The following is an 18,084-nucleotide window of genomic DNA, read 5'->3' as shown; positions in this document are numbered from 1 at the left end:
TGTTGGACAATTTAGCAATTCGCCCGGACGTGTCGTTTAATGGAAACGTAGTTTACCAGATTGTCACGAATGTGCACGGACAATTGGTAGAACTATATCCACCAAAAATAATAAGTTGTGTGTGTCACTTAATTTATTCATACAGAGTCGCTGGACCTTAGTTCGAAGGCTGGCTTAAATATCCAAGTAGAGCAAGCTAACTAGCTAGCGGGGGCAATGGTACTTTGGGTTTACTGACGTTAAATACTCCGCAGCTGGACGAGGCTATTGTGAATGGAACAGCTAAGGAGCTAACGATGGCTAGTGAGTTATCGCTTGAATATGTGCTCCGTATACAGACTTAAATATGAATAAACGAGGAGGCATGGAAAGTGACAGGGATGTGATTACAGGCTCGGGGTCTCAGGGTTATTTATTGAAAACCCGTAGTGTCGGATTAGCTTGTCTTCTCCGTGGAATGACGACATTTGCTGCGCTCGGCTGCCTCAGAATAAACGGGGCTCAGTGATGCTGTCGGTCGCTGAACAAATGCCCCGGTTGTCCGTGTTGGGACGGAGAAGCCAAACTCGGTGATACATGATGAAAAACTGCGAGTATCAGCAAATCGACCCGCAGGCACTACCGACGCCCACCCCGACCCCTCCACCCCATCATGGCACCGACTCCGAGAAAAAAAAGGAGCCGAAGACACCCAGGAGAAAGTGGGAAGTTTTCCCCGGAAAGAATCGCTTCTACTGCGATGGACGCATCATCCTGGCCCGGCAGAGTGGGGTCCTGCCCCTCACCCTGGGCCTTATCCTCGTCACAAGTGTTCTATTCTTTATATTTGAGTGAGTATATACATTTCTTTACAGTTTCACAATTTTGTTATGCAAGTTCAGGCGTCCAAGTGCATGTTTTCAAAGAGAAGTCTGAGGGGAAACCAGCTATTTAAATTGACATTTTATTTACTGACTCTTGTTTGGTGTATAAAATCTATGCCGAACTGTAGAGCTGGTCATAATTATTCATAATATGTCTTTATTGTTATTCTACAAAAACAAACATTTTAGTGTTACGCAGTTGTTCTTAAATAGGCGAGATTTCTTGGTGTAGTCTGGGCACAATCAAGCACATACCCAAGCTCCATTTGACACATCATTCCCTGCACCCTGTGAATATCCACTGTGGTTGTTCATTAAAATGATTGAATGTAAAGGGACTGATATCTTTTCTGCCACTGCCGAGTGAAAAGTGTGTTCTGTCTCCAGGGGTTCTGACTGTGATTAAAACCACTAAATGTTAATTAAAATTAGATTCCTCACTGGGTTCAAATTATGACTGGCTCAGTTGTATGAAACAGGGCATTGCCTTTGATATGATCAGCATGCTTTGATTATTCATCCTCTGCCTGTCTGTGGTTGCTCCACGTCCCAGCTGCCCCTTCCTGGTCAAACACCTGACCAGCTGCATACCTGTTATTGGAGGACTCCTGTTTGTTTTTGTGGTCATCACCCTGCTCCAGACCAGCTTCACCGACCCCGGCATCCTGCCCAGAGCGACGCCAGATGAGGCTGCGGACATCGAGAAACAGATCGGTAAGGGCTATGTCAGGCGCAGCTGCGGTTGTAACATCTGAACTGCTCTTGACATTCATACCCAGTAATGTAAAATTTTGTCCCTAGTGTGGTATTTCTGCCAGTTTATGGCACTGAATTTAGACCCAAGTTTGGCACTAAAGCTCTCTATGTGGCATTTATGTTTCCTGAAGGGACTTTGCCCTCTAACTACTTATGCTCAGGTTATTTATTGCACATTACACATGGCTCAATTGCCTTCAATATGTTTTTGCTCCGGTTTATTTTAGCTTTAAACGCAGGTCACAGTTAAGTTTGAAGGCATCGTCTGCTGCCCCTGCCTATTATACTCCAAAACAAAACATTTAAGTTGTATTTTTACAGGCGCGCTGCTGCCAGATCTTTTCAGTGGTAATGAAACCCTCAACGCGTTAGAGGCCCTGAGTAGAATTTGCCATGACTCATTGTAATGAATGTCAAATTGGCTGCCATTAGGGCTAATTCTCTAGAGAAAAAGGTGTCCTACTGCTTTCTAAATTTGGACTGAAATATTCAAAGACTTTTGACAGGGTTCTGTGCAGATTCCTTTTTCCCCCAGTCTGGCCTTGTTACACTTCAGACCTGTTCCAAACCCTCCATCAACAGTTTTAATGCCTTGCCAACAGTGTATCTCCTTTCCAAATGTCTTCTTTCAATATAATGACTTCACTGTCAACTGTGCACCTTGGAAACTCCTACTCGTGACCGAAGTTTAGGCAGTGATGTAAGCTGTTCGTGTTATCCAACAGTTCTGCCGGTGCTTCAGCTATTTTTGAAACAAAGACTTTGGCAGTGAGCGTTTACCTAGCGCCCTGTCTTTAAGGAAATATTCCAGACATGATGTTTGGATCGGTACTCTCCTAACATGTGTCTTTGAACGATCCCAATTACATATTAATTCTAAGCAGGTGTTTGAGATGTGTCAGTGCAATTCTTCTTCTTTTTATTTCCTGCCAATAAGAAGTGTTGTAGTACGAGTTTTGACACTACATTGCAGGAAAAATAATAAGTGCATTCTGTTCAGGTGAGAAACTTCCAGGCTGCTAATATTCTGCATTATACCTCACTGGAACGCTCAATAGAACCCAGTGTTGGCTGTAAAACGAAGGTCTCTGGAAGGTCTTAGTCTCGTTTGTGTGATTGTTGTTATGGAGGCACGGAGGAATAAAAATGTGCAAATAAATCAGATTTTTATAAATGCAGCTTTGTCTTCTGTACTGCTTCTCTATGGGATGCGAAAAGGAATTCCGAGCCTTGTAAGAGGATGCAGGAGAAATTCTTCACTCATGTTGGACTGTGCATGGAGCGAAAGGAGATGTGGATCAGTTCACCACCAGGAGGGAGACATGATTAGAAGGAAAAGTTTAGTCTGATCGTGCCATTACTTCAGCTAATTGGACCTGACATTGGGCAAAGCTGCACCCACAATGCCAGATTCTGTCTATTTTACCGTAATAAGGCGGTCTCTGTGTCAGATTATGTAATTATAGAGTCACTGTTTCCGCGAGTTGGCAGAGACACATGCATGTTGGTCCTCTGACTAATCAGCTAACTAGCTGTCTTTCACAACATGCTTGATGCCATCAGGGAGGGGACTGACAGTTACCAGCTACTGAAAACAAGAACGGTATTTCATTGACGATGGCATTTGAAAAAGTATAGATGATACTGTCTGCCTGATGTTAAAAAACAAAAAAAAGCCAAGAGGGTCGCACGAAGAGGACTTCATGGTTTGTCCACATATTAGTCTGTGTTTCACTTCACTGTGTTGTGCTTGGAAAATGAAAAGGAAGTCTGCTCCAATGTCACAGATGGGTTGTTGAAGCTGTCCCACAAAGTGAGAGACTATTAAAACATTTTTGGCAGGTTAGTCATTTTATGAGGCGTTGTTTGTTGTCAGCTACACACCAATTCCTGAGACTTTCATGTCAGGCTATTATCGGGCAGTAGTCAGTTTAAAGTTTACACCTTAAGAATGCTGAGGGTGTAATCTATCACTCCCAAATAATGTGGTCAGACCCGATTTCACGGAGAAAGTAAGTTGGACAGAAAAATTACAATGGTTTGATCCGACATTTCTAGACAAATGCACAGAACAACAAGGCATTATCGGGCGGTAGTCTGCGGAATCACCATATGGGTTTCTTAAGTGCCTCGATGGCACTACTCTGTACAGTAATCTTATCAAAGCAACATCATATTTGAGAAACAATTGTGGCTGTGCCTGGCACGGGCAAGGTCAAGTGGATATCTGAACATTAATCGGGCCAGGCAGCATTTGGCTAAAGCGAATTAAACATGACTCTCAGTTTTATCTGTTTCCCAGGCTAACAAGGGTTAGAGCTCTGTGCATCACTGCTGGGGCTAGTTTGATTGAATTCAGTCTTTTTTATTTATTTTTTTTTTTTTTTAGGTTCAGACAGATTGAACTCTGTGCAAAGCATATGTGTCTTGCATGATTCCTAACTGAAATGAATATGCCGAATTTACGACATTTATCTACATTTGTCATCAATTTCTGACACTCAGTAAATTGAGAAAATAATCTGCAGGGCTGCATTTAAAGGCTTTAAAGTCAACAACATTTAGAATAATAGACTGTGACTCTCTCTTCTAGACGACACTGGGAACACCAGCTATCGGCCTCCACCGCGCACCAAGGAAGTCCTCATCAACCAGCAGGTGGTGAAGCTAAAGTACTGCTTCACCTGCAAGATGTTCCGACCTCCACGCACCTCCCACTGCAGCCTGTGTGACAACTGTGTGGGTGAGCTGTGGACACACACTGATACCGTGACATTTACCGCCCATAAATAATAGAGGCTTCATGTTCCCACAGTGAACAGGCTTCCATACATTCCATTAGTCTATTTAGATTATTTTCCAAACGACTTAGACGTCCCTTTAAATTCTAATGTCGCTGACCCACTTTTAATTCTGCGTTCATCCTTCAGAGAGATTCGACCATCACTGCCCCTGGGTGGGGAACTGTGTAGGGAAACGCAACTACCGTTTCTTCTACACCTTCATCGTGTCCCTCTCCTTCCTGACGGCGTTCATCTTCGGCTGCGTGACCACACATCTAGCACTGAGTATGTTATATTGCTCTCATGTGCAGGCGGTTTACGATTGGACAACGGTCAAGAATGTTACTGCCACCTGCCAGTAACTGTTTGTTTTGTGTCACTGGGGCTACTGGACGGGTGGGGTTTACTACAGCAGCTTAAGTGTCTGATAAGAAAATGTGTGTGTTTTCCAAGGTGCTGTATTGCTGCTCTGGATATCAGGGAAATGACATGGCAAATTTAAAGGTTGGAAATCCAAATGTCTTTTTAATGGCGCCTGGTGACATTGTTTATTTTTTTCTCTTTCAGGGGCTCAAGGCGGGAAAGGTCTGGTGTTTGCCCTTCAAGAAAGTCCCGGCAGATATCCATTCCTGGCAATGTTTTTAAGCTTTCTCGAGCGAACAGAGACTGTCAATGTGTTCTTCTTTCCTTATTTGTCCGTCCTCCAACTAGTGCTGCAGTGGATGGGCAAAATAAGTCAGAAGAAAGGAAGTTAGATGAATAGAAAAGGGTTTCGCAAAATCTGACATTAAAGAGATATAAGGCAACCCTGATTAACATTTTCACTTATTTCCTGTGTGGCAGTAAAACGCTTTACAGTGGCCCCTCTGAAAGAGCTTAAATTACACTTTTACTACAGATAAACCCACTGATTTTTGGGGGAGTTTCACAAAATAATTTTAACTACATTTTGTCTTCAGTTTATACAGAGAGAAAACAATAATTGACCACAAAAACACAAGATTTTCTTTCTTGGCCATATCACAAATAGTTACCTCTATAATGATGCTCTCCTTGACCCAACCTTTCACTGCGGTGGAGCTGGTCATCTGTTTCTTCTCAGTCTGGTCCATCTTGGGCCTCTCAGGCTTCCATACATACCTGGTGGCTTCCAATCTGACCACCAATGAAGACGTGAGTACTGCCTTGATATGGATGTTGGAGCACATTGAAGTGTTTGCGTCTTTGCTCCATTTGGTGGCATTTTTGTTTTGGGATGTACACACTTTTATATCTTCTGTTGATCTAAGGGAGTGTGTTTCTGATGCTTTTAGTTAGTACTTATCAAAGTTCACATTCAGTTAAGTAATTGCAAACAAATAACCGATTGCCAGAGAGAACAAATGCTGCCTGGAGGAAATGATTCTACTAAAATGTTTTTTTTTTAATTTATTTATTTATTTATTTTTTTATAGATTAAAGGTTCCTGGTCAGGGAAGAGTGGAGAAGATGTCACCAACCCATACAGTCATAGAAACATCTTTGTCAACTGTTGTTCTGTGCTCTGTGCGCCCATGCCACCCAGGTTAGTCCTAAATCTCACCCACAAAGGAATAGACTGTCATTATGAAGTAACTGATTATTTTATAATGATCGCTTATCAAGTAACAATGTGAAAGTGGTCGGTTGTACTGTAACACCCACAAAGAATTATTTTAGCTCAGCTGCTATAGCTTTGGATCTATGCAAGCAACCAGGTAAAAATACTGTGGTCACACATGACATTTTAAACGCATCTCCAAATGCATTGCAAGATCCGATCACAGCTCACGCTCTGCATGCAAATAAACACTGACATTGGGGACAAATTTTGCAAGAAGCCGTGGAGTCTCTTGTTCACTAAAAGCACACACACATACATCAAGCTTTTATTTAGGCACTCAGATTATCCCTGCCCTCATATCAGTTATTTTATAACCTGCACAAAGCTCAGGTTGTAATTTGAACCCTGGAAACTTCCATACAGTTATTGATGTCACTCCTGTCTTGTTTGGAGCGATGAAAGAAAACGGTCAGTAATAAAGACACTGGTCATTACAGAGACAGTCCAACTTCACTCATCACGGTTTCTTTGCGTACATCTGCATGATCGCATTGATAACTAGCCACGTGGTGGTACGTGCTTTTAATAAATGAAACACAGCTAAATCAAAAGGCTCTCATTACTACTGAAAAGACATAACACTTTTTTTTCTGTCCATCATTCAAAAATAGCAGTTGTGTGTTTATTTCTATTGAGACAAGAGCTCCCCTGCTAAGGAGGTGGTCTTTAATGTGACCCCGGATTCATTGTGTGTTCACACTACCACACTAAGGAATGTGGTCTGACGCCGGATCATTCATACGCATCCTCGGTGCCTCGTGGGTATTTTCACACCTGTATGTTAAGCTGGTGGTTACTCAAATAACCAGGTCTGAACAGGGTCTTTAAAGTTTTCGTTCGCTGTAACTTCTCTCATGGTGCTGTTGGCAGACACAGCAGCGAGCTGTTCTCAGAGAAAGGCTTTAAAAACAATAAACAGCAGACACAGGTAGTGAAGCATTTAGCTGCTAAGGAGACCGATATTTCCCTCTGGTGTTGGACAAGACCAAAAACAGAGCTATGGGGAAAGCAAACACTGAACTAAAATTCACCATGTGGACGCAAGTGAATGATATTGTTGCTCAGTAACTGCTGGGTGTACATAAGCAACTGTTTTTCCAACTAGTTTGCAAGATCATCTAAAAGGTGATTCAATGTCATTTCTCCATCTACAACTTGCTTCTGCTGCCCCCTAGTGGCCAAAGAATCTCGTTTAACATTTTTATAAACTTGTACCTTTTAAATAGTAATTAAACTCCAAACTGCATCAGCTATGGTTTTATCAGACAGGTACAGTGTAGTGTTAAGCATAACTCGGTATGCAAGCAGTGTGTATTGAGACACATTCAGTCACTGTCTGTAAACTATACCGGGTACAGGCTGCTTTCTAAGTTTTTAAAGTAATTAACAAAGTACTGTTTCATATTGAAACGTTATCTAAAATATTCGTAGATTCCTTTTTCAGCGACTTTTCTAGTCGATTGGCTATTTTCCTACCAATAACCTGAACCCGCTTGTCTTTCATGTGCCGCTTCAGCTTGATCGACAGACGAGGATTCCTGCCCGCAGATGAGTCCGCCCAGACTGGCGGCCCCGACATCGAGCTTCCCACCCTGGTCGCCAAAAGCGAGATAAACGTGGTAGGAGGATCCTCTCAGCTGGCTTTTGACTTGCAGGAATCCCCTTCTCCTGTGCCTGAACCCCCTGACTCCCACCACAACTCTTCCTTTGCCTGAGAGAAGTCTTGTTGCCTGCTGTAGTCCAACCCAACATCTGTCTGCTGCCTGTTGTTAACCGTTGTGTAAAGGTTAATCCCCTGTGTGTTTACGCTAAAGTCAATATTGATATAAATATTAATTTGTAAGCGCTAATAAGACTTTAAATTACCATTTTTTTCATCAGATGTACAATAAAACAGGCTCCCTGTTTTCAAGTCAAAGGAGCAGTTCAGCATAGTTCAGGGATTTTTCCTTTGTGAAAAAGAAGATGAAAAGGCTGATCTCAGGATTAAAGCTATCTTATATAACTAACCCATCAGCAAACTGACACGGCAATGTCAGTTAAGCAGCCGTGAGACCTACTGGCTGTACCACATCTAGTAGGACTGCAGTGACAAACCATCCCAAGGGTAACAGTAAGAGCGTGTATGACGCCAGCTTGTTCTCCGTGAGAGGAAGATTGTTCTATTTCTGGTTTCAAAGAAAAGAGGCAGAGTTTTAAAGCCTTTAACTCGGCTTCATGTAAAAGTGGAAGAAAACCTCACCTATAACACATCTAAAGCTTGTTTGCGTCACCAGTGCTTAACAGGAAATTGAATAACCTTGTTTGGTTTTATGTTGCATGATGTCAGTGGAAATATTACTTGATTCAAATGTATTCCTCAAAAGGGAACACGCAACGTCCCTAGATTTAATCTAATATTCATTGTTCTCTTTGTTTCATTTTGGGACAGAGCCTGTTTCACGTCTCCATGCTAAGCTAACCTAACTTGCTACCAGCTTTAGCATGGTAGCAAGTTATTTTAAGCACACAGACATGTGAAAGTAAATAAGTAGAACTGTTCCTTTGCAGATGGATTTAATAAGGTACTGTATGTTTAACTGGCTGTTGGCCTCTCAGTCTGTTGAGCTTAACCACCTGCACTTTTATGTTTACCTCATGGAAATGCACATATTGTGTTTTGACAGAAGCTTTAAAAATACTTATTGCCATTTATACCTCAGTATTTTGTTCCAGTGCAGCACTGTATGCCAGCTCAGGGTGTTTGGAGAGCAGCTGCTCCTCCTCCTCCTCCTCTTCATCATCCTCCTCACAGAGTGTCTCTCTTGTTGTTCTCCCTGACAGCAAGGGATATAAAAAGATACCTGGAGAGTTGAACGGCAACTTTTGTTTACAAGGCACATCTGCGGTTCGGAGAGAGTCGCAGCCTGAGCCACAGTAATCTCACGTCAAATAGCTGCTGTTTGACATTTAGGAACACGAGCAGCTCTCTTTTGTTTACACTAAAGGAACTTGACCTTTTTTTTTTTTTTTTAATCTCTACGTGTAAAGCCAGCTGAAACTGGAGTCAGTGTTTCAAGTCTTTATCGACATTTATTTTGTTACTGATTTGGTGAGCCTGTATGAAGTCTTTAAAATTCTATTCATACGCTGGTGACGCTGTATGGAAAGCTTTTTCTGCATCTTTTTTTGTGTTGTTTTCTTTCTCCTGCTCTCACGTCTGTGTGCACATAAAAGGTTTCATGCATTCGTTTCATTTGTTTCTTGTTTTATGGAGTTCTCTTTTGCCAGTATCCAGATATATACAAATTAAACATTTGTCTTATTCAGTTCATCACCTGTGTGCACTCATTTTTCATAGTTTTGTTCCTCCATCATCTCATTTCACATCTTGGACTTCCACCAAAGAGAGAAAATCCCAGTATCGACACTCTGCTCCGGGTGCATCTGTTCGTCCAGTCCTGACTCACTGTTGTGTCTGTGGTGTGTCTCTGTGCCTGTTCTCCGCCACCCACGCTAGGAGGAGAAGTGTCTGGACTTTGCAGTGTCCTGCACTGGATGATTAGCTGCTGTTAGAGCAGGAAAGGCGGGCCTTGAGCTTGGTAAGCCTGTTCAGAGAAAGGGAGAGTGAGTGTAGAGTGTCTTTGCATGTCCTATTAGCTGGCTGCGACGTTCCTGCATGGCTTTATTCATTCACTGCCATGCTCAGTGAATTAAATATAGAAATATAGAGCATACTGCATACATTTACTGTCACTAAAATGAGTATAATCTCATCACCCTGACCCATTATAACATCAGCTATAATATTTTTAAGTTTAGGGACAGGAAGTTGTTCAACACTATAAATGGCAGCAGCATCTTCAATCATGTCATTTCAACTGAGGCCATTTCTACCAAGGTTTTACTTTGTATGTATCCATTAGTCTGGATGCATTGTAGTTTTAAACATGTTTAAAATTTGCATTTGTACCTTTTCTATTGAGGCGGGTTTGCTCATAGCACCAAGCATTATGACTCAACCGCAGCTCTGTTCAGGTTTTTGTGTGCCGTATTTTACTCTTGGAGCTGGGGGGCTGCAGATGTGCTCTTGAGGTTGCTTGATACCCACCAGCTGCAGGACTCTGAAGTAACAGTGGCTCTGGTTGAGTCGCTGAGCAGAGGTTGAGCAGGATTGCTGCTAACTGTGGCGTTGACATCACCGTGTCCCACCATGTAAATAGTGTAACTAACACGTTTGTTCAGAAACTCGGCACGACCGTTAGCGCCAAACTTTAGTGAAGAGGTGATATTCTTTTTTTTGTTCTTGGGCTAAATCAAAATTTTGATCAGATTTCCTAGATGTAATATGCATGCATTCAACAGTCTGTGGCATGAAACACTTGGATGTCCTGCTTTATATCACCCTGCAGGCCGCATGCACTCCAAGTAATAATCCTTCGAGTCATCCTGCACAGCTGGTGCCGTATTTACAGATTTAACACCCTGCTGTTCGTCGTGTTAACTTCACTGGCTTATCTCATTACTTCTTGTCTTTTTTTTTACTACCCATCTTCCTCCTTGCACTGGCCCCCGTCTCTTCAGTGCACACAGGGAACTAAAGGCCTGCTGGAATCGGCCGCGCTCTCCCCGCTCCTGTCCACCTCGTGTCCTCAGGGGAAACCTCAGACATCTCATCCCTGCCCGGACAGCAGCCCCGCGGTGAACCCCGACCCCTCGCCGGAGCTGCCCGCGGGCTGCGGGGCCCACCACGCGTCCAGCCCCCACTGTGACACCTCTCCGCCACGGCACACCAAGACTCGCTCAAAGAAATGCAAACGAGCGGCTCTGCATATTCCCAACCCCGCCTTTGATGCCCCCGTTCCCCCTACGTCTCTGGACGCTAAAGCCAAGGGCCAAAAAGGTGCCAGCTTCGCCCCGCTGCACTGACTGACGGCTTTCTCAAGTGAAAATACGCGCCGTTTGAAGCTTGCATGCTGTAACAGTCAGATCCAAGTGATGCAACGTTTTTCCTTATTGCTGTTGGTTCTCGGAAACTCCTGGTTCTGGTTGTTGACAATCACAAAGGTATGCTGTAGTGTGGTCAGTCTGCAGAGGACATAGGAACACAAGGGCAGACCAGGAGATAGTTCTGGATGCAACGTAGAAAGCACATAAAAATCTTTAGGGTGTAAGAAGTGCTGTGAGCCACGTGTCTTTTTGATGATTGTCGTGTAAAACATGAAATTTACCAGCATGTCACATTCACCAAATATTGTGAAACGGTGGCTTTAATGTAACAGCTTGAAAAGCTGGAGGCGAGAGAGCTCAGAATTATATTCAGCTGTAAAAAGAAAGGCTGCTCTTGAAGGGAAAATCGATCACAGATTTAGAATTCACATCCAGTATGTCAACACTCGGTTTATAATATGAACCTGAGCCAGGTTCTCCTTAAGATGAACAGCAGATACAGAGGTTGCACTGATAACGTCATCTTAATGTGTTATAGGCTGTGAATAATGGAACAAGTTGTGGAATTTTTCCGGGACACATGGACTTTGCGTCTTGGGCCCTGAGCTCAAGACGGACTCACGTGGACGTACAGAAGGGGGACAGACTAACATTCTGGTAGAGATCTGGTCCTCCACAACGCCTTCAGTGTTCCTTATCAGAGAGACTCTTAGCAGTGTTATGCTGATGTCTGAACTTGATGTCTGGCAGACTGAGATTACTCTGACTGTTTGTTTTTTTTTGGGTTTCACATCTGTACATCTGCAGTGGCTCGGGAAAAAAAATGATATGGGCCCCTTGAGTTCAGGAAGTTTTGCTTTTCAGGATTTTCAAAAGATTCACGTGATGCCAATATAAATTCATATCTTGACATGTCTGTGAAGGTTCCCAGTCATCCAGGTCATGGTTCATCCAAACAAAGCAAGTTGAAACAAGGGCCACTGGGGTTGTTGAGTTTCTAGAAGTTGTTTCTCCACTAATCCAAGTAGCTTCTTCTGCTCTAACAGCCTGGTGGGGAGTTGGAGTTTAAATAAGAACATATCTGGGTGGTACCCATCAGAAACTCACATGACTGTGTCTGTTAATGACCAGATTCTTACCTGTACTTGGAAGAAATGATTTTGATCCTGTCTCTCTTCCCCAGTGATTGCTCTCTCAACTCTCAACTACCCCCTCTAGTCTGTCTTTGGGGACAACAACATCAACATTTTAACCAGAGAAGACAGATGTTTGGAAGAGGAGTAAATAAAGCCATCTATGCCAAATTGGGAAAACCCTCTCTGATCAGGGGAAGTGGACTGAGATACACCGATCAGCCACAACATTATAACCAATATTGTGAAGGTCTCCCTTGTGCCTCCAAAACAGACTGATCAGAGAATGGACATGGGCCTTCTGAGGGTGTCCTGTGGTGTCTGGGAACAGTGTTAGTGGGGGCCTCTGTGGATCATCCCACAGATACTTGATCAGTTTGGGATCCTGTGAATTTGGAGGCCAGGTCAACACCTTGTGCTGTTTTTCATGTCTTTTGAGTTGTTCCTAAAGTGTTTTTGTGTGTGTGTGTCTGTGTCAGGCTGCATCCTGCTGGTTTCATCAAGGAGTGTCATTGCTATGAGATGGGGGTGCCTGGTCTGGTCTAGGTGGGTGGTACATATCTAAGTAACATCTACATGAATGCCAGATGCCTTGAGACTGGAATCTCTGGCCATTAATGGGTTGTTAGGGTAGCATTCATTGGGAAAAGAAATCAGGGTTAGCGTTAGGGTTAGTTCCTCTAACTACAAGTACAAATCTGGTTGTTCCAGACACTAGTTTCTGTTGGGTAACATCCACAGATGTTGATATTTATACTCCAACTCCTCACCAGTCTTTTAGAACTGAAGAAGCTGCTTGGATGAATGGTGAAACACCTTGAAGAAACAAAAGAAGAGTCCACCTGCCCTTGTCTCAGCATGTTTTCTGGATATTCATATCTTGACGTGAGGCAGCAGCCTTGGTTTGAAGACGTTGATCTCAAACGATTGCACAGTGTGGATTTTGTGTGGATATTCCCTTTAACCTGGCTCAGTGGGTTAAATGTGTATCGGTTGTATTATGTTAACTGATCAGAACAATGTGCTATAAAAGTGGTAGCGAATGCAACTGCATGGTAACGACTAAAGATGTATTTTACAATATAATAGTTTTTTTTATGTCTTTATTCAAACATCACATTGTACAAAGTCTAAAACCGGCTTTTTGTTGTGTTTCAGAGCTGAACCATCATTTGTGATTTCTGCTTGTAATATCATCGCTATATTTAAATCTTCCTTTCAGATGTCCACTACCTGCTCACACTCACTTTGTCTCAGCAACAGCAATACCTTTTTGTCTCTTTCTTTTCCCTGCAATTGTTTATTTATTTATTTTTATTGTAGGCTTTGACAAATCTAAGGTGTGTCTGAACGGCAGACGTGTTGGTTCGTTCTCAGGTGGAAATCTGTACTGTAGGTTAGGTATTCAATATGCAAGTTCAACGTGACATATCGTGTTCGTCCACATATGTGACCTGATGGCAATAGCTGCACAAAAAAAAATAAATAAAAAAATGCACTGATCCCGACAAACACTAAATCACACACACTGAGGCATGCTGTTCGTCTGTAGCTCACCCAAAGAGTTTCACTTCACGTGCGTGTCAAAAGTCGCCCTGACACCGTCTGTTGAAGGGTGACAGTGAATAGAACAATGCATTTATGAGGAGGGACGTGTGCTTATGTGATCTGTAACGTTATCTAAGCCCATGCTTCTGCCAAAATAAAAAGAAAGGAAAATAAAGCTCAGTGAAGTAAAGAGGTTTGGTTTGCTTTAATGCCAGTGGAGTGCTGCAGATGACCGCTAGATGGCAGTGACGGAGCATGAGCTGAAGTCAGCTGATTGAGTCACAGCCAACTAAACCTTTGGACACCTTTCTGCTTCCAGCACGGTCCTCGTGTCTCAGACTGAAGATCCGGTAATTATTTTTCTTCTGTGCTTCTCCTCACAGACAATTTCTTCTCGCCAAATGAGAAGAAAATGTAAGGCCGGCCTCTTTGCATTTATTGGAATGAAGTCTGAGAGCTAAACGTGAGTCAGGGGAGCAGATGGGTGTGTTAAAATTGGGTGCTGTGGTGGTCTTGAGAGTAGAAGGAGAAGTGGATGTGTGACCTTGTGGTTGCTAGTCTGAATTCCACAGCTGACCGTGAGACCAAAGTGGTGAATGAATTGTGCTCTTCCTTTCATCAGCAGCTCCCAACGACCAGCACTGGTTTCAACTACAGGAGCTGCTTTTTCTGTAATCTACATCAGTTAATGGCAAATGAGTGGTTAAAGCAAGAAAACCACAAAGAGCTGCGAAACAAATCCAGAAATTTGTTCTTAGAATCAATAAGCAGATCTGTTCTTTGTAACTCAGGCAGTCTGACACGTTAATGGACTGGGAAAAAAAAACACTAGAAAGATCTCATCAATATCAACTAGTAAATTCCAGAGCATGAGGTTTTTGGCCAGTGTTGCATTGCCTTTGGTGCTCTTGGAGGTCTGTTTCCCCTGAAAGTCCACAGAACAATAAGTTCAAGGAAATGAATACGTTGGAACTGTCTAAGAAAGTTCTTCAGTCTTTCATTCCTTTCTGGATATTTGTTTCCAGTCCTGCCCCACAAAGATCAAGAAACTGACTTTTCACTTTATTTATTTATTTTTTTAATCTAACTGGAACTTGTTTCAGAGCCTGCTTTTTTTTCTGTTCTTCAAAAAGTTCTTTGTCCCCTTGGAAAGTTCCTGTGGTGGGTTGATCTGATCTTAGGCCCTGTTCACACTTTGCATTAACATCCGTCCGGGGTAATCCGATCGCAGTTCGGACTCAGTTTCGCAATACACATGCAACTACACCAACATGATTTGGGGTCAGTGTAACAGCGTCTGTCTCCAGTGAATCACTACTGCTGTATCAGAGCCAAGAACAGCTGTTAGTTGTGTTCGTGCGTCACGACTGGGGAAAATATCTGTGTTTTGAAACAAACTGAAATCTCTCACTGGAATCACATGTTATCATTAATTTATTGATCTTCACCTTAACGCCACTTATTTTAGAGACTTAGTTTATTATTGAGGAAATAGTAACTTAAAGGGGAACTACTGTTTTTTACAACCTGGACCTTATTTCTAGCATAAAATACGGTCGTTTACTCACCCCTATAACGTTTGTGTCATTTGCACTCGTTTAGGAAATAATTAGATCAACATATATCCATATAGCGGGAGTGACAGGGCACCAAGACGCAGCCTCTAAATAACCCTATATCTGCCGCGAAACTCGTTCATTTCGCCACTGTTTTGTTATGATACGCTAGTGCTATTCCCCGTTGAGTCCAGAGTTACCTGTTATCATCATCCGGGGTCTGTAGATTGACCTACAGACCTGGGCCTTATTTCTAGCATAAAATACGGTCGTTTACTCACCCATATAACTTGTAGATTATCCGGGGTCTTCTGACCTGGATGATGTCATCTCTGAGCAGCGCGCGCACCCGCGATGGTCCGTTTGTTTACCTGTAATTTGCTACTGCTATGGTTCGTCAACAACCTCAGAATCGGAAAAATATTCAGCCATGTTGCAAAAACTAGCAGTACAACTCAGACATGACATCGTCCAGGTCAGAAGACATCATCTGGGTTCTGTTGGTCAATCTACAGACCCCGGATAATCTACAAGTTATATGGGTGAGTAAACAACCGTATTTTATGCTAGAAATAAGGTCCAGTAAAAAACAGTAGTTCCCCTTTAACTCCATGCGGCTCCTTATACATAAACGTGTTCGCATCAATTATTAACCACATGCTGATACATCTTTAATGACAGAATCACAGGGTGCATTGATTAAACGACCACCTCGAAATGTTGTCTGGGATCGGGTTGCTCAAATGCAACCTGGTTGTTTTCACACCTGTACTGCTGGCCATTTGCAGTTGATTCCCCAGGATGGATGTTAAACCAAGGGGCCTTTGATTCGCCTGCTTTTTTAAAAAAAAAAAAAATGTGTGCAACATCCTCTGCATCTCCATTCCTACTTTTTAGACTCCCTCTGAGTCCCGATACAGGGTCCTTCAGGATAGAAAGGCTGACAAACAAATTACCAGCAAGCAGCAACTGTGAATAAATGTGGTCACTAGCATTAAAGTAACACTAGCTGAGATGTGACAACAGAAGCCCTGCTATCAGACAGCCCTGTACATTATTCAGCATACTATACCGTACTTGTGACATCTTAGTATTGTCATTATATAATGCTATTTTTGCACTCCACAATTTTCCACACATGACAGGAGGTTTTCATCCTTTGTTGCACCATGTCAATGGTATGGCTCTAACAGAAGTAAGGTGTGTCATTGAACGTCACTGCGCACCTTCTCCCCCTTGCTTTGCATTTACAAGAACTTTAAAGAATTTGGAACAGAGCACAATGACAGGCCACAAGGTACATAAACATTGCTGAAAGAACAGATGAACATGAGCTTATGAGTTTCTTTGGTCTCTGTCCGTGGTTTTAATGTTGTGGCTGATGGGCGTATCTTACAAGAGAGAAAGATTGTAGCTTGTAAAATGCCGTTTCCCCACACAACAGGCAGGTGTTTCTGATGCGCAGATGGTAAAACGTAAAAAGAAACTTGCTTCGATCAATGCCAGCATTGTTGCTGGTGGTTGGTCACAAAATGAACTGAATAGGAAGAAAATATGCAGTTAGTTTAGCAGCTTACTTCCTACTCCGTACTACTTCCTTCATTTCTTCCATTTTCTATACTTTTTTCCTTTAAAGCTGCTTAAATCTTTTGTTTTTTATATTAGCAATGGATCAAATTATCATGTGTAATGTAAAATGTGCAAGTCACATCAAAAACAACAACAACAAAAAAAAAAACAAGATATTAACAATAAACTCAGCAGCTCACTTTTACAGAGGAGGTACCCATCTCGCAACTGTGCCCACCTTGTGCAACACCGAAGTATGTATCAATTAACCTGCCATATTAACCCATACCTGCTAGAGAGTTGAGAGTATATGTAAAGGAACTTGTAGAATAAAGACTTATTTTTAACTCTGCAGTTGACTGTAGCTTTGCGGAGCCTCCTTTCAGGACGCTTAGGTTCATTGCTCCGTATCTGGCCTGCAGCTCCGTTTTGCTTCAGTCTGAACTACTCTTGTCAGTCTTGTTTTCAGCTGCAGGAAACAGGCAGCTGAGGAAATATGAACACGCAAGCTAATTGTTTGGAAGTTAGACTCTGAAGAGCCAGACGGTGTCACAGATCGGATTCCCAAACGGTGAAGGTAGATAGGGACATGACCCCTGGGAGTCTAGACGCTGGTGGAGACATTTATGGAGACCTCTGATGGAGATTGTTTGGGATGACCGTGGAGATGGGGACGAGGAGCGTTGCGCAACAGACGGCCTGGGGACAAAGCGACTGAATGATGGTGAATTTATATAAGAGGGATGAGGAAGTGAGTGGGTTGGAGAAGGCAGGCAGATAGGATGAAAGCAGTGGAGTAGACATTGAGGAAGGACTGGTTTTGACAGTGTGGGAAAATGGGAGAGATAAGGAAATAGCCCACATTCACTGGAGGGGAACAGATCATGAGGGGATAGATCTTCCTAACTTAACCTTCGTCTAAGTTTCATTTGGATGATCCAGAACTTTTTTATCTTCTTAAGAGCCAGATATTTTTCTTAGAAGACACTGGTGACCAAAACAGAGTTAGAAAAAGAGTGGTCATTGGTTTTACATATATCAACTGTTGTTGTCAAACAAGTACTTTACCCGTCTGTCCTTCATGTGTGAAACTCACAAGGGAAGCGGGGCACCCCTCTCGCCATATGCTCTTTGGAATTTCAAGACAAATTAGATTGCTCCAGGCCAAAAGAGTCTGCCATGTTTAACGAGTTCCTCGGAAGAACAAATAAATGTTTATGGAGAACGGCCACTCAACACAGCCGATCTCCCTTCCTTGTCTGCCGCGTATGTCTGTGTCATGAAAACACGGCGCTGTTGCCAGGG

General features: G+C 42.8%; 1 protein-coding gene across 1 annotated transcript; it reads left to right on the top strand.

The window, feature by feature from the left end:
* The first annotated feature begins 15 nt into the window (after window positions 1-15).
* LOC311501927 (palmitoyltransferase ZDHHC18-B-like) lies at window positions 16-11,305 on the top strand. The gene is made up of 9 exons (XM_084563994.1): window positions 16-830; window positions 1,417-1,577; window positions 4,213-4,362; window positions 4,550-4,687; window positions 4,970-5,011; window positions 5,433-5,575; window positions 5,857-5,966; window positions 7,561-7,663; window positions 10,608-11,305. Exons 1-9 carry the CDS (start codon window positions 577-579, stop codon window positions 10,950-10,952), a joined length of 1,446 nt encoding a protein of 481 aa, XP_084420120.1. The 5' UTR covers window positions 16-576; the 3' UTR covers window positions 10,953-11,305.
* Window positions 11,306-18,084: the final 6,779 nt, after the last annotated feature.

This window comes from Chelon labrosus (assembly GCF_963514085.1).
Source record: "Chelon labrosus genome assembly, chromosome: 16".
In the NCBI taxonomy this organism is placed as follows: domain Eukaryota; kingdom Metazoa; phylum Chordata; class Actinopteri; order Mugiliformes; family Mugilidae; genus Chelon; species Chelon labrosus.
Note: the sequence above shows the minus strand (reverse complement) of the source record. Positions and strands in the feature narration are given on the sequence as shown.

Bases quoted from the DNA above. Each gene is read 5' to 3' on its own strand.
- LOC311501927 (XM_084563994.1), top strand. From the start codon at position 577: ATGATGAAAAACTGCGAGTATCAGCAAATCGACCCGCAGGCACTACCG. The intron at 1,578-4,212 runs GTAAGGGCTATG...TCTCTCTTCTAG, and splicing joins GGACATCGAGAAACAGATCG to ACGACACTGGGAACACCAGC. The intron at 7,664-10,607 runs GTAGGAGGATCC...CCGTCTCTTCAG, and splicing joins CCAAAAGCGAGATAAACGTG to TGCACACAGGGAACTAAAGG.